The sequence below is a fragment of the Antrostomus carolinensis genome, unplaced genomic scaffold (genome assembly GCF_000700745.2).
Source record: "Antrostomus carolinensis isolate BGI_N321 unplaced genomic scaffold, ASM70074v2 scaffold39886, whole genome shotgun sequence".
Lineage (NCBI taxonomy): Eukaryota > Metazoa > Chordata > Aves > Caprimulgiformes > Caprimulgidae > Antrostomus > Antrostomus carolinensis.
This window is the reverse complement of record NW_010321823.1, coordinates 1-24541: the sequence shown is the minus strand read 5'-3', so window position 1 is coordinate 24541 and position 24541 is coordinate 1. Positions and strand designations below refer to the sequence as shown.

The window sequence follows — 24541 nt, the reverse complement described above, 5'->3', positions numbered from 1 at the left end:
TGGAACTATCACAACAGATAAATCAAAGCTTGAGGTGTTTTTAAGCTGATTTGGGAGCCTTAAATACAGGACTCCAAAAAATACCTGCAAAAAATACCTGCAAAAAATACCCCACTATTTTTGAAGCACCTTACACAGCATTTCAACCCAGGGGAAGGTAAATAGTTCCACTTTGAGGAATAACCATAAAAAATCCGTGTAGCTTTTAACACAAGCACTAAGTTTTGTGCTATTTCTTCAGCCAAACAGAATTTAAGGTGTTAGGAGGATTGTCCTATTTTGAAACTATTTTTGGGTTTTTAATGACTTTGTTACTCGAGAAGCTTTAAAAAAGTTCAGTGAGGGAAAGTCTAAAAATTTCACTCTTTGGTGAATGAAATATTGTACATCACTAAAGAACATCTTTTTTTTAAATAAATCTGTTTTCCAGCATATTAATTAGATGCCAAACCTATTGTGTCTCTTTTGACATGAAATTATCCACGATGCCTGTACTTGGAGTCAGATTCTGTTTGCAGTTAAGGCTGTTTTTGTACAATACGGTATTTTTGTGTGTTTGCTTGTAACAGATCCTTGTGGCTAAAAAAAAATGTAGGCTTTTATGTCATAAAAATGGGGAACCCACTGAAATATAAAACTTCAGAGATGTCTGTGCGCTTGTCTCTTCTTTTCCCTGTGGTCTGTTATATCTGTTCAGTGAGTGAAAAGGTTCTGAGGAACCAGCAGTGCTGATGAAGTGTGGCCACATCAGAGGCAGGATTTCTGACACGGTTTGGACTTTGCAGGGCTACGTGGGGCTTAAGCTGAGCAAAAGCTCAGTGGAGGTACAAATAAGTTTTAGAAACTTTACCAGCTTTTTTAACTAATATATTTTGATGAGTTCTTCCTAGAGATGCATTTCCCCATTTTCTCAACCAAAGTGAACAAGGAGATAATTGGATTAATTAAAGAAATCATGTCAGGCTGAGGCTGAAGTATTTCATTCTCCCATTCCTTTAAATATTGTTATTCAGTGGCATTTATGTCTTGTTAAGACCTGATAGTCATCCAGATTGATTGAGAAATAATCCTCATTTCTAATTTTAACATTTTTGACCTGTTAGAGTATTCTGAAATAGTTAAAAACTATTCAGTATATTTATTGGAATGCAGAGAGGCTTTGAATTTGTGTTGTCTGAAAACTGTATTAATTGGAGGAGGAAGAAAAAAAAAATCATTGTTAAGGAAAAGTCATTGAGTGTTTAGTTAGATATGGGATTATTTTGTTAAAATTCTAGTGTAAGACTATAAATATGGTTGGTCAATGTATTATTTGACTTCAAGGTGTTGAAGTAGTGTAGTGTGCTAAGGAGAAAATAAATAGGGTGGACATCTTGTGTGGAGCATCACGAGGAGAATGGAGTGAGGCTTGGTCGGCTTTCAAGGGATTCAGCTTATGAAATCGAAAAACTTTGGTTATATTAGATAAATGTGGGAGAAAATAGTGGGTTCTCATGACGTAAGTTGTCTGTTATGAGGAAATCTTTGTTGCTATACACTGGGTGCCACCAGCTGTGATTGAAAGGTGCACAGTCTTTCAAATTCTGTGAATGGCTGAAACTTTGCAAGTTTTGATTTAGTTTGAAGAATGTAACAAGTTCTGTTCCAAGAGGTGGTGTGATATTGATCAAATCCCAGAGTAGTTAATGTGTGTGATTATCTTTCTTTGCTTGCAGTGAAGGTGAACGACCAAGCCAAAATGAAAAAAGAAAAGAGAAAAGTGTCAAAAGAGGAGGAAATCGCTTTGAGCCATATGCTAATCCTGCTAAAAGATACCGAGCTTTTATTACAAATATTCCATTTGATGTCAAGTGGCAGTCTCTGAAAGACCTGGTCAAAGAGAAAGGTAATGTACAACTCAGGTGGCCAAGTGATGTTTGTTCCATCTTACTTGTGGCTGACTTTTGTTTGTCAACTTCAAAAAAAAAAAAGAGTTGGAAGTTCTGGGTGGACGTAGTGACACGAGCTTTGTCAAAGGTCAGCTCGAAGCCTTTTTTTGGGTGTTGAACAACATCTGTTCCCTGGCAACCTTCCAGGTGGATAGTTCCTTTGCAGGCATGTTGGCACATATCTAATAGTGCTTCATTGGAGTTTTAAAAGATTATTTTTCTTCAAGGTGGGGGGGGAAAAATTGAGGCTTTTATCAAACTTTGGCCTTGACATACAACAAAACTTCCTGAAGCATTTTAATGTCTTTTGGGTAATCAGGGTAGTTATTTACTGCTGATCTGGTGGTGTGTGTCTGTATAGCTGTGTCCCCAAACTTGGTAGTGATTTGTGCTTAGAGAAAAGCTCGATACTGCCATTTGTTAGCACGAAAATGTATTTAAGGGTGACCTGCAAAACAAAAAAAAAAAAAGAAGAAAAATCAGGTTTGTCCTTTGGCATGTGCTGTGACACAGTTAGGGCTTTGGAAATCATGGTCATGGTGTTTCCCCCTTCCCCACTTCTATTTAACTCTCCCATGTGAATGGGAGCTGCCTTAGTTTGTTGACTTTAGTGTCTTCATCTCTTGAAGAAGATGGAGAAATGGAGCTGACTACTCTCAGGTGGTGACGAGTCTAAATGTAGTGTTATTTCTTTAAGCTGATGCCCAGCTTATCATAGAATGGTTTGGGCTGGAAGGGACCTTAAAGATCATCCAGTCCCAACCCCCCTGCCATCAGTAGGGACACCTTCCACTAGACCAGGTTGCTCAAAGCCTCATCCAACCTGGCCTTCAACACTTCCAGGGAGGGGGCATCCACAACTTCCTTGGGCAACCTGTTCCAGTGTCTGACCACCCTCACAGTGAAAAGCTTCTTCCTAATATCTAATCTAAACCTCCCCTCTTTCAGTTTAAACCCATTTCCCCTTGTTTTGTCATTAGTTGTCCTTATGAAAAGTCCTTCCCCAGCTTTCTTGTAGGCCCCCTTCAAACTACTTCAAGCTTAGTAGTTTTCAAGTCACCTTGGCAATCCAGCGGAGTGGTAAGAAAATACTTGACTTCTCCATCATTAAAATGTCTCAAACCACATAAAGAGTCACTGATACAACCATTCCTCTTGTGGGTCACTTCTAAAATACATAGCATCAGTCCTAAATGTCTTGCAAAATAGTGGTCAGTGTACACTTGTGTTTGACCTAGGTGAGGAGTAGTTAATGTGTTCACAAGGTGTGGCCTAATGAATGGGAAAACAAATTTCCAAAGGGTTTGAAAACGTTTGTCTTTGGAGGCAAAAAATGGAACTGAGTCTGTGTGAGGAACTTGAGGACTGTAAGCCTTGGGAAACTTCCATAATTAGAGGCTGTGAAATGTTGATGCTTGAGATTCAGCAATGGTTTTCTGTAATATGAACAATTATAATCTTAAAAGACTGCTTTACCAGGCCCTAATTAGGAATTATCCCTCCGCTCTCACTTTGCTACGCCAGCTACATGGGTTCTGAGGAGTCTCTGTATGTGTAGATGTCTTAATTTGTAAGCACTGTGTTGAATTCCGTTCCAAGTGTCTTGTGGTTTCTCTCCAGTTCACGTGGATGGAAAAAAAAAAGTCCAGTGTGAGATTGTTTCCTGCCTTGCTGTTCAGCTGCTCATTCCAGCAGATACTCCTAGGGGAACATTGAAACCTCTTCATTATTCTGTCTGCAGGGCTTGTGATGCTAAATATTCAGAAAGTTCTTGGTTTTTGGGACTGCTTGTTCAAATAACAACAGTTTAGATTTGCTGTGTAGTTGTGATACGCTCTTAATTAGTCACTGATTTGTCACCAAATTGGTGCTCTTGGTGCTGTGCTTGAACTTTCTCAATCGGTTATTTCTTGATAACAAGGCATAGTAGTTCCAAGAACCAGGAATGTGACTGTGGAAAAAAAAAACCTAATAAAAATCTAAATGTTAGAATTCTTGGTTTCTAAGTGTAAGAATTACAGGCCAAACCTTCAAGAGGTTTTGGGTTTTTTTTTTTTTGAGAGAGAGCACGAGATCTGTACACAAAGGGTTAAACATAGGTGTTTCATGGCTGCTCCAGCCTTTGGCAGTCGTGTGAAGACTGAAGCTGTTAGCAGCAGGTTGCTGAACGTAGGAGGAGTTCATCTCCCTCGGCTGTTTTGGGTCAGTAAGTATGGTTTAGGAAACGTCAGCTTTGAGGTCTGCTCATATTTCTGCAACCTGGTGTTTTTGGTTTTTTTTTTGTTTATATTTCTTTTTCTTTTCAGATGCGTGCATCTGAAATCTTCTAAAGGTGACATCTCTTCCCAAGAGTAATGCTTTGGTTCAGTCATTTCAGTGTATTTTTGTTGGTGAAACTCAATTACAGGTATGCAGTATCAACGTAGTTATTAATGACATTAACAAAAAGAAATGTTCTTGTTTGGAACTCCCTTTGGATTGGCTGAAAAACACAAGGTTCTGCTCAACTGATGTTTTCAGTATCGTGGGTGAATGGCTTCAGGAGAAGAATGAGGCAGCAGTTCTTCAGCATGTAAGTGGAGTCTAAATGGAAACACGATGGAACGCTCAATAGCCGTCTTAAATCTGTCCCCCCCAACAAATGGCTCTGTCTTAGGGAGGAAAATGGTAATGCTTCATGGCAGCTGGAGAAAGGGGGGTGATCCCAGGTGATTAAAAAAGAACTTGTGTTTCAATTTGAGATATTCCTTTAGGAAATACAGAATTTTGTCTATTAAACCTTTTTTTTTTTCCTGGCTAGAGTAGCAAGATGACATACAATACAAGGAGAAATAGTAGCTGTAAAATGAGGCAATAATTACTATTTAAATGGGGCAATAATTATTACATAAACAGGGCAATAATTATTATTTAAATAGGGCAATAATTATTATATAAATGAGGTGTAGCTGGGAGCTGTGGCAGTCAAGGCCAAGCTCATGTCACATTCAGAGATCCCAGGGCACCGCAGAGACTGCATTGGCATGGTTGTACCCAAGTTTCCATAAGGCAGTATGGAAAACACTAAAATATACCAAAAAAAATAGATCAGAACCTGGATGTGTGAGCAGATGTGAGGAAAAGAAGCAGCAAAACTTTCCCAGTTTAAACTCTACGTGAACAAGAGCAGCAGCTAAACTTCACGTGCTGCATCTCCAGAAACATTGGGAACCTTTGTGGCCTCCTAAAGATGGAACTCCTGGCCTCTTGCTGTTGTACTTGATCCCAGGTGTTAGTTGAGCACTTTTTGTTACTCCAGTAGTACCAGCTGTTACTCCAGTACCTGAAGACAACTGTTACTGGAGACTCCCCTGGGTTTTGGTGCCCCAAATTCTGTCGCAGTGAGCTTGCAGGCTGAAGTTTTAGGTGGGCAAAGAGAAATGGATGGATAAGCAGCGTGGAGGTGCTGTTCCCCAGCTGACTTGTTCCCTCTTACTTTCAGTAGCTGCACTAACGAGTTGCTCTGTTTTCATTGCCCTTAATTGCCTTTTCAAGGAGGCACCGTCCTTCATCAGTGGCTGACAGGAGCTTTTTTCACTCCCTCTTTCCTGCCTGTGCTCTTAAAGAGCCAAAATTACCCCCAGATTTTCTGGGTTCTCTCATGCAGCAGTGAGATCTCCCTTCCCTTGCTCTACAAGAATAGCTTAGGAACTCTTCTCTGTCTCTACTATGGGAAGAATATTTTTCTTCTCCCCTTTTAACTAAAGCTTTGTACGTATAACACTTTGTATAAAGTGTTTCTCTTCTCTCTCCCCAGCCCAAGTCCCCCACATAACTTTTTAGAGGTTACTTTTGATGAGCTTGAAACGCTGTAAGTGAAGGAGGAGCTGTGGTTAATTTTGGATTGTCTCATGTTTAAAGTATTGAGCTTTTGATGGCAAGGCCCTCCCAAAATCCACCCTGTGGTTCTTTATTTCAGAAGATGATGGGATGTACAGGTTTTGGTAATGGCTTGAGGGGATTCCTGCTCTATTTAGGATTTCCTTTTGGTCCTCTAGGCCAAAGAAATTACATCATTGTGATGGTTTGGGTGGATTCACCCTTTTAGCTTGTAGCTTGTCCTAGCAAAACCAGGACAATCATATAAAGCATTTACCCCTTTTTCAGTTTCTCTGCTTCTCCTCTTGCTGAGACTTGCCTCTCTGCACCTTTCACGCCTTTCAGAGCTTCTTGGTTTGTCACTAACTATTAAAATCATACAGTCCAACTTTAAAATCTTCCAAGTTGACAGCTATGTCTGAGCTTGTTATCCTGGTTACTTCCCAGACATGCCTTTAGGGCTAGGTGAATCCATCTGAGACGTGCCTCAAGTCACCATATGGACATACTGATCTGAGCTTCCTGAACAGTCACTGGAGAATATCTGAAGGCTGCCAGACCCACCTGGCCTGAACATCTTAATTTTCCATGCAAATCAACTTCTTTGGAAAGTGGATATAAAGTTTGAGAGGGGGGAAAAACCTGGTGACTGTAATGATAAATATCACTGGAGATTCCTTTGGTTTGTATTTCTAGTTGGTACAGTGATTTCTGCTTGAATCTCTTCTTTTAAGAAACATCAAATTTCTGAACTTTCACCAATGTGAGCTTTAAAAACCAAGTAAATTGGTCTTCTCTAAGTTAATTTTTAAAGACACCGTGGGGAACATGTTCTTTAATAACACTTGCCTTGACTTAGAGCTGATATTTTCTACAAGATTTATCTGCCTTTGGAGGCTGGTGTGGTAATAAATTTGAGTTCCTGAAGTAACAAGTCCCTTGTGCTTGGGTGAAATTTCTTCACTTATGGATATAGGACGTGTTTCCTGGTGTAAACCAACTGTTCTCTAGCAGAAAGAACAACCTACCTGGCTCACTGTGCATTTCTTTTGCCCTCTGAAGCAGGTTTAATACGTGGAGATCTGCTGTTGGTACTTCCTAGTGGCTTAATTGCCTGTCGTGCCCTCGTCTGCTATCGCTGCTCTATCCCCAGTGCCTGATATTCTGATACCCTGTGGTTTGGGAGCTAGAAAAAAGCCAAACAAAATGCAACCCAGCATAGGTTGTTTAAAAAACAAACCCAAAACCTGTTTCCTTTGCCAGCCTCAAACCATAGTCTCCTGGGAGAAGTGTCATGATGAATCATTTTACATGTTTTTCAAGTGGAAAAAAATGCATTTTTATTGCAGTTGTTTTGTACTTTGGACTTGGTGTCTTGGATACTGAGCTGTTAACGCTATTTATGTCGTTCCCCTCCTTTCTGCCTTTTGTTTGTTTGTTTAATTTGGCTCTTCAGGAAGTTCAAATGTCCTTTAAAGGACAAACAGCTACTTTAAGATGTATATTGAGTTTTTAATTCAGGTGTCTATAAGGCTTGAGTGTGAAGCACTGAGCAAAATTGGCACATACTAGATTTTTTCCAAGAGACAAACGATTGCTGCTGTGCTAGACTCCTGGAAATCTCGTGGGTCAGAGATTTGTTAAAAGATTTAATGTCAAATCATATTTAATATGCTATGTTCAAGCTTGGCAAACTTCTTTGGGAGTGTTTGTGTGGAGCTGAATTGGAGCGAGGAGTGGTTGGGAGTGGGGAGCCCTCAATCCAGGGGCTCCGTAGTGTTTTTAGGAGCAAAGTCACAGACTTCTCACCTGTGACTTCTGGCCTCTGTGAAACGGAGTGTAGGTAATCTGGGAATTGGTTGTCTTTTACTCCATAAATTGTTGAATCACCCCTTTTGCATTCTTGCTCAAAGCTTGGTTGGACTCTGGCTGCTGCTGTTGAGGTGACTGGCTTCAGAACGACTTGGAAATGCTGAATATGTGAACTCGGTGCTTGGCCACCACGTACCACCAAGAACTAGTCCAGGAGGGCTGTTTACAGCCCAGTCCCCTTCACCGCACAGGCTGTGTGAACAATTCCATGTATACTACATCATCTCATGCTGTTGAGATTATAGGGTGGAATTAATTTTGTTAGGCTTTATTTTAAGAAGTGTTGTTCAAATAGGGAAGCTCTGGATAGTAACTGAACACTCTGATCTGCCCTGTCCCTTTCAAAGGGGCTTGTTTGTTAGGCTCTACCAGTCTCAAACACTGTCCTCCTCAAAACATGAATGGATCAGGGTTTTATTCTGTCAAGCTAACTGTTCTTTGACTGGAATGCTGATAATGCTAAATAATTATTTTTAAATAAGAAATGGTGATTTTAAAAAAACAGATAATGATTTCATTAAGCATTCCTTTTGCTTCCAATTTTAAGTGAAACCTTCCAGGATGTTTGTTCTGCATAATGACACTAGGTGTTCTATAAATACCTGGTCCTCAGGGAGATCAGGCTGAACACCTCTTCCTCTTTCTGTCCATTGCTGAAAGGTGAATTATTAAATGTAAAACTCCAATTCCTTGCTCCAAGTATGCTGTCAATATTCAGCCTGGATCATGGTTTCCCCACAAAGTCTGCTTTCCACTTTTCAGATAATACAACTTGGGAGTCCTCCTGTCTTAAACTTAAAAACTAAGACTTCTAAAACCAGAAAGAAAAAGAAAAAAAAAAAGGTAAAAAAAAAATAATGTTTTATTTGATGATTCTTCTGTACGCCAGTCACTTCAAAGGCAGCAGCCATCTCGGTAGTTGTATTCTGGAGGTCTATGATATGGTTATGTGGTCATCAAAAGGCAATCCTAATCTTGTGAGGAAAGGTGCAGATGGAGTTTTTTTTTTTTCCCCAGTGCATTTTGCCTCTTGCTGGAGACAGTTTTGTCTTGAGAGCAAATATGACAGGTTTAATATCACCTGTTGAAGCTAAAAAAAAAACCACGGGCTTAACAAAATAAATCGTAGGCAGTCAGTGATGTCTTAGCCTTTTGGTTCAGTCTGACTCCCTTTTTGGAAGTTTGTTTTTTAAACTCAGAGGAAAACAAACAAAAAAAACCAAGTGATTATTGAAGTTCTGGACTGTGGAGACAAGATTGTGTACTATGGAAGGTGAAGGAAAAGTTGTCGTTGCAGACTTTCCCATGGATTTGGATTGCCTCAAGTAACGAGTGGGTATTGAAGATGAAGGAAACTGATATTGTGGAAATAGCTGGCTTTTTGAAGTGGAGGAAAATCAAGAACATATTTAACCATTTTGAAACCTTTACTGCATACCTGTAATTGGCCAGTTTTGTGGTCGAGAGAACATGGAGTGTTTCTGGGCTTTCTTATAAGGCAGAGGCTCCATACACGGTTGTTGATTGTTCTAAATTCCCATTGTTTTCTTGGCTTTTCTCCCTTGGTATATGTGTCGTCTGGAATCTGATTTGTAGTTGGTGAGGTAACATACGTGGAGCTCTTAATGGACGCTGAAGGAAAGTCAAGGGTAAGTGTTTTGAGAGCTTTCTTCTGTGGATTTTCTACATGACAAATGTAACTGTATGGTGGCGTGGAACGAAACGAAGTCAGGAAGGTAGAGAGAAGCGTGTATGTTTAGTGGCTATAACGTAGGGATTGCTTAAAGCTGCTTTTTTTTTTGGGGTGGGGAGGAGGTGGGTTGGGACCTTGGAAAACAGAGTTAGGGTGGTTTTTCCACTGTGTTCAGTTGGCGTTGGCTGTTTGAATGACCCACGGTCCCTAGCAGTATGTAGAGTGGTATGGAATATTAAAGTAAATAACTTTTTTGTGTCTTTGGAAAATGTCACTGTAGTGGTTTGCTGAATTTGTAAGGCCAGTGTGTAAAAAAAAAAAAAAACCAGCAGGTTCTGTAAACTCTACGCTTCCTTGGCCAGTAAATAGAATTCAATTCCTAAATGTAATACGTATATTGCCTTCAGAGGTATTTAAGTCCTTTAGTCCAGCAGCAGTATCTTACAAGGAAAAAAAATATATATAGTAGGAGCACACTTAACTGTACTGAAGGAGGTGGATTTAGGGTGAGAGAATATGGCAAGGGTTTGACTGTATGACAGAGAAGAGCAGGTCACATCAAGCGTGTGGTATTTTTCTTGGAGAATCGGGACTTAGTTCTGTTTGTTCCAACTTCAGAAACGACAGTTTAATCCTGTTAACGCCTAAGAAATTATATATCTTATGGAATTCAGGTATTGAAGGCTTTATTGGGTAAGATTGCATTTGTCTTCGCTGTTAGGGCTAACTAATGTGATTGATTTGGAAAAAAAAAGAAGGCTTTTTGTGTGTTTTGTGCTCTTACTCACTTTATTTCTTCTTTCTTCCCTCCTCTCCTCCCTGTTGTTCGCCTGTGAAATCATCTCGTCAGGGATGCGCGTAAGTTCACTTATGAATTTATAGCAAGAAATGAGGAAACTCTTAAAAAAAAAAATATATATATATTAAAAAAAAAAGCAATGTTCTTAGATGTCTTGTATCCCCACAGTGTTGTTGAATTCAAGATGGAAGAAAGCATGAAAAAGGCTGCAGAGGTTTTGAACAAGCATAGTCTTGGTGGAAGACCATTGAAAGTGAAAGAAGTAAGACGTGCATCTGTTCTTTCAGTATGTTGAATTTGAAATTGAAGGGGTAGTTCTTAGTTAAGATTTATGGCTGGCTCGTTGGTGGATAAGCATAAATGACAAAAAAGGCAAGACTCATCAAATAGGATTAAAAAAAGAAAAAAAAAACCCCACTCAACCTTTTTTTTACCATCAGCATGTGCTGCTGAACTTGAGTTTGAATGTGATTATCAAGACTAAACTGGATTTACAGAATAGGTGCTGATGGTAGCAATGCAGAACTATCTGATATCTATCCAGAATAGATAAAGCTTTTTGCCTGATCAGAAGAATTTTAGTTCATATAACAACCACTCCTGGCTTTCTGTTGGAGCTGGTCTGATTTTTAGCAGTGCCTTATTTTAACAGTGAAATAGGAAATTGAAATTGAGGAGTGACTTGTATTCACTTTAATGTGTTCTCCACCTCGGATAGAGCAAGAGTTTGGCTTTGACTGCAGGTATATTTCTTATTTAGTGATTTGAAGAAGAAACCTGCATAAGTATTGTTTATTCTTGACTGCCTTCCCTTTTAATTCTGCATCAGGAAGAGTTTATTCTACAAACAATTCCGTAGGATAAGCTGCTTTCTGAAATACTCCAAAGATTTATTTCCATTTTAATGGCTTTGCTGTTATCAACCAGTATGACATGCTCAACTGTACCGTGAGTTAATTCTTAACCATTGACGAGTTTAAAGTTGTATTCCAGCAGTTTGCAACCTGTAGCTGCATTGAAGGCTTAATTAAACAAAAATAAGAAGGGAATTAATTCAGTGTTAGCATTGGGTATGTGAGCCATGCTCTTGGCTAAGCAGGCTTCATGTTCTGTCGTGCCCTGCCTGCTTAATGGTGGAGGGAGAAAGACATCTGCATGAGTGTCAGACAGAGGATGCATGAAGAAGGTCTGCCCTTAGCAGCTCCATTCTTGCTGTAGTCTGAGGAGCACCTGGGAAGGAGGATGGGGACAGCAAGTGGCAGCACTCCCCAGATCTGGAAGATTTTGTAAGTAGAGTAATGAGTTCTGGGAGCAGCAGCCTGCTCCTGGGCACGAGGCATCTTCTGGCACTATTGACCTCTTGTTATCCTTTAAAGGAAGGAAGAGGTGAAATGGAGAGTTAGAAAAACATACTTGAACCTGGAAGTCAGCAAGCACTGACTTATCTAAGGGGACCTTGGAAGAAAAAGCTACTGAGAGCTATATCTGGCTCAGTTTTCCTGTTAATAATATACCAATAGTCCTGGAAGTCAGGTTGCCCTTTGGTATCAATCCCTGAGAAGAGGTGGTTGTAATTTTCCCAACCCTTTGTGAAACTGTTGTCATACTTGAATATTTCTACCTGTATGACACAAACTGAAGAGTAATGATACTTGAAATCAGTGAAGAAGCATTTTATCAGTATTAGAGACTTAACAAACCCACTTAGCCCAGCCAAGTGCATCAGTGTGACTGTGTAGAACAAGTTGAGTTATTGTGGATGATGGTTAGCATCAATTTTGCCAACTCTCTGGTACCTCTCCTTGTTGGCTGTCTCACTGCTGAGGAGCATGAAGGCTTTCAAGTGACATAATAAAAATTGATGGCAGAATAGATAAAGCTTTTTACCTGATCAGAAGAATTTTAATTCATACAACAACCACTCCTGGCTTTCTACTGGAGCTGGTCTGATTTTTAGCAGTGCCTTATTTTACCAGTGAAATAGGAAATTGAAATTGAGGAGTGACTTGTATTCACTTTAATGTGTTCTCCACCTCAGACTACCGATTTTCTGTAGCTGAAATAACCATGTGAAAGCTATCTTTTCTCCTGTTTTCAAAATGGGCTATTGTTTATGTCTTAAAATTCAGATCAAGATTCAAATTCATTCAAATAGCTTTTGTTTTTAAAGCATCTGGATTTCTGACCAATTAATTCTATTTGACATTTCACTTTAGCAGTCTTGCAGTGCTGTGCATTTGGTTCACTGAACACAGTTTGACCTTTCCAACCTGAGTAACATGAGTTCACCTTGGATTGTGAAGGTGTTTCCATTCACTTTCCATATAAAATGAAGTGACAATAATTAATCTTATTTGCTTCCTTGAATTCTTCATCCTATGCTTCATGTTCTCTAGCATGTCCTGAAATTATGTAGTAATAGGGGGATACAGTAAAAGGTTTATTTGGGGTTAGAAAGCCAGCTTGGGTGTGGGGGAAATGTTGTATAAACCAATCTTTTTGGAATTTTAAACACTGTATCTTGACTTGTAAAGGAATTGGTACATTGTTTTGAAGATGCCAAGAGTTAGTTGGTATTTGTCTTCCAAAACCTCTCCAATGCCATTCAGTTTTTAGAATGAATGTAACTGTGATGTTTATATTGAATAAACACTTTCAGAATCAGGGGGGAAATGCATGAGTAGGACTAACTTAATAACATATTGGTTAAAAGAAAACAAATTAGTGGGTGGTAATGATACGTGAAGGAGTTGGCTGGAGATCTTAGGGAGCAGATAGCCCTGTATAAAGGGAAACCCCTTCTTCTTTTGACTGTTTTAGTTGTGCATTTAGTGGAACAGAGAGGGAACTGAGCATGTTGTTTCTGTTTTTGCAGGATCCTGATGGTGAGCATGCCAGGAGAGCGATGCAGAAGGTCATGGTAGGAGCTGGTGGAATGGGTATTGGTCCTGGCCCAGGTGGCCCTGGGATGATCAATATCCCGCCGAGTATCCTCAACAATCCCAACATCCCCAACGAGATCATTCATGCCTTGCAGGCAGGGAGGCTTGGAAGCACTGTCTTTGTTGCAAATGTAAGTGCTGTATCATCTGTGAGTTTATCTGGGTCTTAACTGAGTTAAATCTAAGGAATTAGAAGAAATTGTTGGGGCTGTTCAGTCTGGAGAAGAGAAGGCTCTGGGGAGGCCTTCTAGTGGCCTCCCAGTACCTGAAGGGGCTGCAAGAAAGCTGGGGAAGGACTTTTCATAAGGGCAGTTAATGACAGAACAGGGGGAAATGGGTTTAAGCTGAAAGAGGGGAGGTTTAGATGAGATATTAGGAAGAAGTTCTTCACTGTGAGGGTGGTCAGACACTGGAACAGGTTGCCCAAGGAAGTTGTGACTGCTCCTCTCTGGAAGTGTTGAAGGCCAGGCTGGATGAGGCTTTGAGCAACCTGGTCTAGTGGAAGGTGTCCCTGCTGCTGGCAGGGGGGTTGGGACTGGATGAGCTTTAAGGTCCCTTCCAACCCAAACCAGTCTGGGATTCTATGAAAAGCCTTAGACTTTCAACTCTGTTCCAGTAAACCTGAGTAGGAACTTATTTTGTGGCTAGTCTGGTTGACTCTCTGTGCTAATGAAATTGTAAATTAAGATGTATCCTATATGTTACACTATTAATTTGTATTTTTGAACAAAGCTGAGAACATTCCATCAAGCTCTGTAGCATTCTTTAAGCTATTTAAATTTGATCTTATCTCTGCAAAGACTCTTTATTTCTTAACATTGCTGATATTGGGAAAGGAAACCTAAGAACACTAAAGCTGTTGGGTTTTTTTGATGGAAATCTTTCTCATACTTTCAATATCACTTCTCTTCCAGTTGGATTACAAGGTTGGTTGGAAGAAACTGAAAGAAGTATTCAGCATGGCTGGTGTTGTGGTTCGGGCTGACATATTAGAAGATAAAGATGGCAAAAGTCGTGGGATCGGCACTGTCACTTTTGAGCAAGCGATAGAAGCTGTTCAGGCTATATGTATCCTTGAAGAGTAATGATGGTAAATAATAGGCAAGGAATTCAATGTACAAAGCAGGATGAAAATGTAAATTGTAGTTTTACGAGTGAGGATGTTGCCTTGTCACAGCAAGTCAAGCTGTTGCAGTGTTGGAAAACATGAAGAAAGCTGAAAAAGATAAAAAAAGCCCATCTTGAAAGAATTGGTCTTGTTTGCTGAGAATCATTAACAAGGTGAATTCTCTTTCCCACCTGGATTGGTGCTTTTCTAGCCCAAATAGTAAATTTCTGTCTCTAGGTTGTAGTTAGTATGAAAATGCAATTTCTGAGAAAAGATTTTTCTTAAATTCCTGTGACGGAGGTGAAGGAGGAACGCAGCAGATCCATTTGCAACGTAAGATGGCTTGACCTAGCATGTTTCTGTGTCCCCTCTATACTTATGCTGTGCAAGTGATGGTTTTGCTACACAGCAATCCACAAAAAAAGACCCAAACATCAGCAAAATACCAACGCTCCTGTGTGTGTGATCTCCCAGCTTGTGGCTGTGGTGTGGAAAGGAGGAAAATATTTCCCTCTTTCCCCTCTCAAAGTTTTTCTTTCTATTTGAAAGGGGATTGGACTGGATGATCTTTTGAGGTCCCTTCCAATCCCTAATATTCTGTGATTCTGTGAATGTTAATTACATTCTGCACCTACACCTAATAAACTTTGTGGGAGCAAGACTTGTACAGATCTCACGTGATTCATTAATGTGGCATGTTTCAAAATTTGACTCTTTGTTCATTTGGAAATATTGAGAACTTTTGCATCTTTTCTCCTGTTTGAAATAGCTCAAGTTACCAATGAAACATTTAAACACCAAGGCTGGTTTGGAGTCACGTTATGAGTGATCTCTTAATGAACTTAATCTTAAGCAGAAGTGTATTTTTAACTCATGTTTTAATTTTAAAAAGCCATTTTTAAATATTCTCTTATTTGAATTTGGAAGCTTTTTTTCATTTTGGAGAAGGCAGAAGGATTTTTGGTCTGTGAATGATAGCTTAAGAAGTGACCTGCAGAGCTCAGGTTCTCTGGTGGGGTTTGTTTGTGCTATACATCACATAGCATTTAAAGCTTTAAGACTTTACGTGGTTCTAGTGCTTGGACTGTGATCCTTAATGAACCAATAGCGATGTTCAATGGGCAGCTGCTGTTTGACAGACCAATGCACGTGAAAATGGTAAGTACATTCATATTCTTACTGCTTTTGGAACTGCTAATTGTGCTGCTGATTTTGGATAATGTGTTGGTTTCAGGGTTGGGTTGAAATGTGTGACTTGCCTGATTCCTAGTGGTGTCAACTCACACCATCAGGGGAGGTTAATCCTGATTATTTTGCTAAAAGACAATCATAAATACAATGAAGTTTTGCTTTAGCTTTAAGTTTCTTGAGCTTTAAGTTTCTTGAGCTTTAAGTTTCTTGAGCTTTAAGTTTCTGGAGCTTTAAGTTTCTGGAGCTTTAAGTTTCTGGAGCTTTAAGTTTCTGGAGCTTTAAGTTTCTGGAGCTTTAAGTGTTTTAATTAAAAAAAAAAAAAAGGCAAGAAATAACTTCTTACTTTACAAACTTTAATGTGTTGAATTGTGTTTAGGACGAACGAGCCTTTCCCAAAGGAGACTTCTTTCCTCCAGAGCGACCCCAGCAACTTCCTCGTAAGTGTCTCCTGCATGACTGAACATGGGTTTGTTTTTTATTTTGCTGTTCAACAACTGGGGCCCAATCCCAGTCCCAGTAAAACTCTTAGTTCAAACTTTGGAAAGCTGGGATTGAAATGATCTGAATAGTATCAAAGGGGGAAATATTAAAGAAGAGCTGCTCAGTCTCATCTTTTTCTTTTTTTCTTTTTTTTTTTGATATTTCTTTCAGCTCATAGCTAGAAGCTTGTCTTAAAACAGTATCCCATTCACATTCTTAAAGGCTTCCAGATCTCTCAATTGCAATTCAAAGACCCCTGATGCCTTGTAAAACTACTGGCAGGAATGGGCTTTAATTAAAAATTTAACCAGTCAATAGAGAAAATTGTCCATCCTTTTATGTCATGGCATTCTGGGTATCTCATATTTTTCCTTCAATTAAAATTGAAGACCTGAGAATCTTCCAGGTCTTCAGGTTTCCAAAGGGGATCTTATCAATATATATATAAATATCTGAAGGGAGGGTGTGAAGAAGAGGGCACCAGGCTTATTTCAGTGGTGCCCAGTGACAGGACAAGAGGCATAAACTGAAACACTGGAATATTTCCATCTGAATAGAAGGAAACAGTACTGTGAGAGTGACTCAGTACTGGAACAACACATTGCCCATACAGCCTGTGGAGTCTCTGTCCTTGGAGATATTCCAAAGCTGAGTGGTTATGATCTTGGATAATCAGCTCTGGGTGATCCTGCTTGAACCAACGGGGTTGGAGCAGATGAGCTCCAGAAGTTCTTTCCAACCTCACCTGTGCTGCGAGAAGATACTGAAAGTATTGACCAGGAAGAGTCTGGGTTGGAAGGGAAGAGTTAGAGGTGGGAGAACACAGGCTTAAATTGTTTAAATACAGCAAGGATGTAAAGTGTGGCTGTTAACCTAAGTCTGATTCAGCCAGTTGCTGTTTTCTTAGGCACAGGAACCAAACTTGTTGTGTGCTGCTAACTTGCACAATTTTATTGATCATCAATCAGTCCCTCCTGTAATTAGTTCAGTTTTCTGTGTATCTCTCAAAGCCTTAATCAGCAGCAGTATCATTCATGGGTTTTATTGCTGCCTTGACTTTCTATCATGGTATACCTCTTTTGAGAGAAAGTCATTGGGTTCCAATTGAATTCTCTTTGTATAAAACTCAACAAATACCAATGGAAGCCTGTTTCTTGACTTTTATAGGGGCGGGGAAGGGATATCTGGTGTTGTTTTAAAACAAGTTTCAATGCTTCCTGTGTTTATGATGCTGAGCTGTAACTGAGGAAGTCCTCTTCTCACATATTAAGCTGTTATTTGATGCAGTTGCAAGCAGAGAACTTTTTTTCTTCCTGGTTAACTCTAAGGAAAATACGAGGGCTTTTTCTTCTTTCTTTGGGCTGGGGAATCCTTAATTCATTTGGGTACAGAAAGATTCCAAATTATGCCTGGGAATGATATACTTTGTTTGCTCAGAGAAGAGGCTGGCTGTGTGCTCTGAATTCTATAGGTGGCTATCATAATGATAGGTTGAACTTTGTTAAATTCTTACCCTACAAGGGAAGAACCTTGGCAAAGGTGGAAATAAGCCATTTATCAATCAAGGGTAAAACATTGTGCAAAGGTTAGAAGATCATTATCCTAAATTGCCCACTCTCTTCTCCTTAGATTGAGGAGTTGCACAAAAAATAAGCAGTGTTCTAGCCAGTTATATTTTTCAGGAGTCAGCTTAAAACCAACCACACGAGCAAGTTTTCTCAGTAGTAAGATGGAAAATGGATTATGAGGAAAAAATAAAATAAATTAAAAACAAATTACTGGAGATAGTTTTTAGTATATTTCAAGACACATCTACTCTGAATTTACTATACGCTTTCATGCTTTAAGTACACTCCCCAAAGTGGGAACACAGCAAGCTTTTTTGGAGAATGGAAGTCAATTACTTAAGAATAAAACTTGCTGTTTTGTCAAACTATGGAAAGAAGGCTTTTTTGATATCTGAATATTTTCTTCAGATGGTCTTGGTGGTATTGGCATGGGATTAGGACCTGGAGGTCAACCTATTGATGCAAATCATTTAAACAAAGGCATGGGAATGGGCAACATGGGACCTGGAGGTAAGAAGATTACTCCTATGCTTTTGTTTCATGAGAGCTTTAAGCTGTGTAGTAGGTAGATAGTTTTGTTTTGCCTACACAAAAAGTTGAAGTGTATTAGGAGTGTTAAAGCCAAATGACTTTTTTTTGTTGAGCTAAAGTAATGAGCTTGATAATGAAAACTTGAATTTAACCAACTTCTCCATATTTTTTTTTTTCCCACTGTGGTCAAGGCACAGCTCTCATTTTCTGACTCTTGAGCATGAGCAGCAGACACTGCAAATATACATCAAACTTTGAAAAAACCATCTGTCACTTTTAACACTTAGTGGGCTTGCAAATCTTTGTTGAGGATATGTTCAAACAGCACAAGTTTTAAAGAGCCACCTAAAAAGTAGCACACATTCAGCTTTCAATTTATAAATGCCTATGGGTTTTGTTTGGTTTTTTTTTTCCCCTTTGCTGCTTTATTTTGTGAGAAGGAATGTTGCAATCTACTCCAAGTTATGCCATGTAAGCTCTTCAGTCCAAACAGCGGACGTGTTGTATCTTCTCTTGATTTCTCCAGCCAGTCTAATGGCTGAACTTTTGGTAGAATTACATCTGCTATATAAAGCTTTCTCTTTTATTTTGAGGAATGGGAATGGAAGGCATGGGCTTTGGAATGAATAAAATGGGAGGTAAGCTGTGGTTTTTTTTGACATGTATATAGTTTGGGCTTTCTGCAAGTCGTGTAAACTTGGCCATGTATGTCTAGCAAGCATTTGTGTTCTTTGAAGTTGTCACCACTTTAGTAATAACTTGTTCCTTTTTTGAGTACTAATAAAACTGCTGCAGGTGTATGGGGAAGGGTTAAGAGCTCAGATAAAACATGACCAACATTTTGGTCACATAACTGAAAGAGGGGAGGTTTAGATGAGATATTAGGAAGAAGTTCTTCACTGTGAGGGTGGTGAGACAATGTCCCAGGTTGGCCAGAGAAGCTGTGGCTGCTCCTCTCTGGAAGTGTTCTCGGCCAGGTTGGATGAGGCTTTGAGCAACCTGGTCTAGTGGAAGGTGTCCCTGCTGCTGGCAGGGGGGTTGGGACTGGATGAGCTTTCAGGTCCCTTCCAACCCAAACCAGTCTGGGATTCACTGATTCTATGATAACTTGTTCAAACTGCCCTGGGTTTAGGAGATCTGGTGTGACCAAATTCTGCCCAGATTTTGTGTTGTGGATCTGTGATACAGAGTTGTCTTGGTGCCTGTGGGAATGTTCTGTGTAAGCAGCTTGTGTGGGTGAAGTGTAGTGTTAAGTTGAAATGTGTTGCTAACAAATCCCTGAAAAAACCAAACAAACCATCTTTCCTTTTAGGAATGGAAGGTCCTTTTGGTGGCATGGAGAACATTGGTCGCTTCCCAGCTGGAATGAACATGGGCAGAATGAGTGGTAGGCATTAGGTTTTTTGTATATTCATATATCCAACTCCTAACTTGTGTCCTCTGAAAGTATAACACTGGAGAGACTCTCTAGACTGGTCATTTTCCTTTCCTCAGCTTTTAAACTTAAAACTTAGAGCTGACAAGGTGTCTGCAAGTCCCTCATGGCCTCTGAGCTGCAGAAAACAAGTGATTCATCAAGGTTATCTTGAATTAATCAATTAGTTTAGAAAGAGAGAAACAGTGCTCTATCTGTATTCACCAGAAAGACTTCTCCAGAGCAGGTTGGCTGCTTCAAATGTGTTTGTCCATATTGAGACAAGTCTTGCTTTTGGTTTTTGTTTTTTGGTCTCAAGAAGACATGATAAAATGATTAGGAGAACATAATAAACAACTTCTCTTGCTGTTAACCTCTAAAAATTATGCTTGTGTTAAAATGTTCTCTCAGGAGTCATTCACGCATCCCAAAGAACTGATCAAACTTGATCTTTTCAGAGATGGATCGTGCCATGGGTGGAGGATTTGAAAGAGAATTTGGAAGAAATGAAATGGGAATGTCTCGTAGCTTTGGAGAGACCTTGGAGAGAGGAATAGGTAAGTACACTAAGCCAAGGACTTTTACTACCTGCTTTTCATACCTGAACTGTACATAAAAATTGTGTGTTAGAACAGAACAGATTGTATTTTATATATATTTGCTGTAACAGTTTTGATTTTGATCAAACTGTTTCCTCCCTGGAAGTGTTCTTGGCCAGGCTGGATGAGGCTTTGAGCAACCTGGTCTAGTGGAAGGTGTCCCTGCTGCTGGCAGGGGGCTTGGGACTGGATGAGCTTTAAGGTCCCTTCCAACCCAAATCATTCTATAAACTCCTAAGAGCTGTACAGAGGGCAGATGGATACACTAGTAGTGATCTGTGGGGCTGTGTAATGGAATTTCAGATGCCACAGAAAACCTTCTGACAGTCTTAATACACTGCCTTGTGTCTGCTTTTTTTTTTTTATATATATATATATATAATGGTGATTCTTGTAGGGAATTTGCTTTCTTTCTCTTGGAGCTCTGGTGATAAGAGGGCTCTTAGATTTGAGCAAGCTTTTCTTGTAAAAGCCTCTCCCTGGCTTGGCAGAAGCAATCCTTGAGTTGCACAGCAAGGATGATGTGATTTTATTTTTCCTTTTCCAAGCAATCTGTATTTGAACTGTTAATTTTGGTTATTAAATGACTCCTCTTGCTGTAGAATCCCCAGTGTGCTGCACGGGACAGGTAGCAACTAAGACTATATTTACTTTTGCCACCCTGATCTTCTAGGTTTGCATATGCCTTCCAAATTTTCTCCTTTGTTTGTTTTAGAAGGCTTTCTTTGTGCATTAAGCTCCTTAGCAAAGGGATAAACTTTTCTTTATCCCAACTAGAGTATGTGATCTGATGAGGTGACTTCTCCTCTAAATCATGTGTTGTAGTCATCATGATCTGTGCAATCAATGATGCTCTTACCCTCTGAAATAAAACTTTCCTTCATATTTCTCAGCAACAGAGCACACAGGGTGCAGTCATGTTTCAGGGGGAGCCTGGAAGGGCTTTGGGGGAGTCTGGAAGGGCTTTGGAGGCACCTGGAAGGGCTTTGGGGGAGCCTGGAAGGGCTTTGGGGGAGCCTGGAAGGGCTTCAGGAGCATAATTCAGTAACATTTTCAGCATGTGTTTAGGTTTTTTTTAATCTCTATGATGACTGATAATCTGTGTGTTGTGTTCCAGGTGGTGGAAATGCCAGCATTCCTGGGATTGAGAGGATGGCACCTGGCATTGATCGTATGGGCTCGGGAATAGAAAGAATACCTTCTGGGATGGGGCACGGGATGGAGAGAGTAGGGTCAGAAATAGACAGGATGGGTCTCGTTTTGGATCGTATGAGCTCCAACGTGGAGCGAATGGGTTCAGGAATTGACCGTATGGCACCTCTGGGTATAGATCACATTGCTCCTAATATTGAGAGGATGGGTCCAGCTATTGAGAGGATGGGTTCTGGTATTGAGAGGATGGGTTCTGGCATAGGATTTGGTATTGAGAGAATGGGAGCTGCCATCAACCGTGTCGGCACCACTATGGACAGAATGGGATCAGGTGTAGAACGGATGGGTGCTGGTATGGATAGAATGGGGATAGGTATGGAACGTATGGTCCCTGCTGGAATGGGAACTGGAATGGGTCAGGTGATTGAGAGAATGCCAGCTGGTTTGGATCGCATAGGTGCCACTCCTATGGAGAGAATAGGAATAGATCGGATGGGTGCTGCTAGCATGGAGAGGATGGGCTTGGAGCGCATCGGAGCCACTAATATGGAAAGGATGGGACCTGCTATGGGACAGGGCATGGGAGCAGGCATAGAGCGAATGGGACTTGCAATGGGAAGCAATTTTGAAAGACCAATGGACATGGAACGTGGAAACTTTGCAGGCAATTTTGCAGGTTCCCTTGGAGGAACTGGAGGACCTGCAGCTGGGGTGGCCAGAAAAGCCTGTCAGATATTTGTGAGAAATGTGAGTAGCCTTCTTCCTACTTCTCCTTCACAGATCATGAAATGAATTGGTGTTGACATGTTGATCTTCTGGGCTCAGTTGGCTTCTAGTCAGAATATCTTAACACTGGATGCTGCCAAAGGTGGAGTTAGGTCAGCTTTTGTGAGTTGAAGCCATTTCCTTTACAGGAAAAGAGCTCTCTGCATCTGTAAATGTTGAATCCCAGAACTGCCTGGATTGGAAAAGCCCTTTAAGCTCATTGAGTCCAATCATGAACCCAACACTGACCAGTCCCCTATGACTAACCCATGTCCCTCAGCACTGTGTCTACACGACTCTTCAATCCCTCCAGGGATGGGGACTCCACCACTGCCCTGGGCAACCCCTTCCAATGCCTCAGAACCCTTTCAGCAAAGAAATTCTTCCTCACATCCCATCTCAACTGCCCTGGCCACAACTGGAGCCCATTTCCTCTTGTCCTGTCCCTTGGTCCTTGGTTGAACAGACCCACCCCCACCTCTCTCCACCCTCCTCCACGGGACTTGGACAGAGCCAGAAGGTCTTCCCTCAGCCTCCTTTTCTCCAGGCTGAACCACCCCAGTTCCCTCAGCTGCTCGTAGTTGTAGAGAGCACAGATGATGCTGAACTGTGGCTGTCCCAGGATGAAAAACATGTGTGGAAGAGCTGGCAGTGCTTGCAAGTTATTCAGCAGATCCTCAGTAATAATTTCTTCTTCTCTTTTCACAGCTGCCTTTTGATTTTACATGGAAAATGCTGAAAGATAAATTTAATGAATGTGGTAAGTTATTTTATCACTGGTAATCTTTACCCATTACTCTGAATTAGTAATTGAATATGAATTGAACTGAATAGGAATTAAACAGGAACTCCTGGCTCTGTATGTCCCTGACACAAGTAACTCAACTCAAATATCACTCAGACTTCCTGAAATACTGGATCCTAATGTTGACAAGTGTTGTGAGGATGTTGACCATCTCTGCTCTGCCAGCAAGAGTTCTACAGAATTGAAAAGAAATAAATGCCTGGCCAGTTGATAACCCAGCTAACAGCTGCTTTCTCAAAGCATTTATTCCCTTCTCTGGGTTTATCAGATGGATAACCTCTTTGTAGCTGCAGAAAGAGATAGGAACAGAGAGATGGAAGTCCTGAGAACTGCTCAAAAGCACCTGGACAGATTCTTTACATCTAAAGGAATGTAGTTATGTGGGAAAACTGTCCTTAAAAAAATAATTGGAAAAAATTCTCAATTCTACTGACTGAGCTGAGCTGTTCAGCTTTGGGGAGTGTTTTTTTCATGGCAGCAGTTGCTGTGCCCAGACCTTGCTCCCCACTGTCTTGTGCTGCTTGTCTGATGACCAAACCAAGTCCCAGCCTCATCAGCTGTGATGTGAAGGGTGTGTTGACAAGTTGGACAGGTTGGGTTGTGCTTGGCTCCGTTAATCTGCTGCTGCTGCTTGAGTGAGAATTGAGAGAATTAGTTTGAAATTAATTAATCTCTTAAAAACCGAGAACACTTCTTTAAAACAAGGACTTGGTCAAGTTGTCCTGCAGCTTTAATTTTCCAAGTAATGGTTTCTAAAGGTTTATTTTGTAATCTCATCTAGATGTTCCTGCTCTGGCAGGGGGGTTGGACTGGATGATCCTTCGAGGTCCCTTCCAATCCCTAAAATTCTGTGATTTTCTGTGACTTAGGGTAGGCAAAAGATGATTGATAGAGATTACCTGGTACCTGCTGGTTTAAACAAGACTTTCTTTTCCTTTTTTCAGGTCATGTGCTGTATGCTGATATCAAGATGGAGAATGGGAAATCTAAAGGGTGTGGTGTGGTTAGATTTGAGTCCCCAGAAGTAGCGGAGCGAGCCTGCCGTATGATGAACGGGATCCAGCTTCGTGGGAGGGAGATTGATGTGCGAATTGATAGAAATGCTTAAGTAGTTGCCTTTTTAACACTGATATACCAGATTTTGGGGGAATTTGTATTTTTTTTTCTTGTTAACCCATTTTAATTTGACTGGATGTAAAGGTGTTTAAAAACAATTCAGTTGCTTTCTGGAGTAATTTTAATTACTTTTTTAACAAATGGATTTCCATTTTACTGTTTTTTGCATTGAAACTTGCAATGTGCACAATCTTTTTTTGTAGTTGTGGCATCTCGTTGACATTTACAGATGTAAACAGTATGACTTTGATAATAAATGCAAGTTAAAGATTTCAGTCACAGCATTCCGTTACTGACAGCACATCCTCTGCTTGCAAAAAAAAAACCCCAAAAATATCTGTAAACTGAGCTCAGTAAATTAGAATTTGTATTTTTCTTTGTGAAGTGTCAAGAAAATGTTCCTCTCGGGTGTCGGTTGGTGACGGGATGAATCGGACTTAAAAAGTTTCAATGTCTTCAGGCTCCAGGGAACTTCTCTTTTCCTGTATTCAAACCTTAATCCCTGAGCACTCTTAGCAAAAGGCTGGTAGCTTCATTTTTTTTTTCCTCCAGGGGCAATGCTGATTTATGAAAAAAAAAATAAAATTAAAAAAAATAATAAAAATAATAATAAAAAATTAAATAAAATATCCTCTCCCTTCAGTTGTGTCAGTGCCATGCTGAAGGCCTGAACTGAAAATGGATCTAAAAAACCCTCATAATTATTATTTTCATAGAATC

At 40.2% G+C, this 24541-nt stretch overlaps 1 protein-coding gene across 2 annotated transcripts; it reads left to right on the top strand.

Moving 5' to 3' along the window:
• Nucleotides 1–1721: 1721 nt before the first annotated feature.
• Nucleotides 1722–24096, top strand: HNRNPM (heterogeneous nuclear ribonucleoprotein M). 2 transcript variants are annotated; one of them, XM_010170075.1, is made up of 15 exons: nucleotides 1722–1885; nucleotides 9255–9307; nucleotides 10202–10209; nucleotides 10319–10412; nucleotides 13026–13223; nucleotides 14007–14160; nucleotides 15309–15358; nucleotides 15768–15828; nucleotides 17848–17949; nucleotides 18564–18608; nucleotides 19283–19357; nucleotides 19843–19941; nucleotides 21101–21882; nucleotides 22609–22660; nucleotides 23650–24096. In XM_010170075.1, the coding sequence occupies exons 2-15, from the start codon at nucleotides 9284–9286 to the stop codon at nucleotides 23811–23813; spliced, it is 1908 nt and encodes a 635-aa protein (XP_010168377.1). In that variant the 5' UTR covers nucleotides 1722–1885; nucleotides 9255–9283; the 3' UTR covers nucleotides 23814–24096. The 2 variants fall into 2 exon arrangements, with proteins under 2 accessions (XP_010168377.1, XP_010168378.1); XM_010170076.1 differs by lacking the exon at nucleotides 17848–17949.
• Nucleotides 24097–24541: the final 445 nt, after the last annotated feature.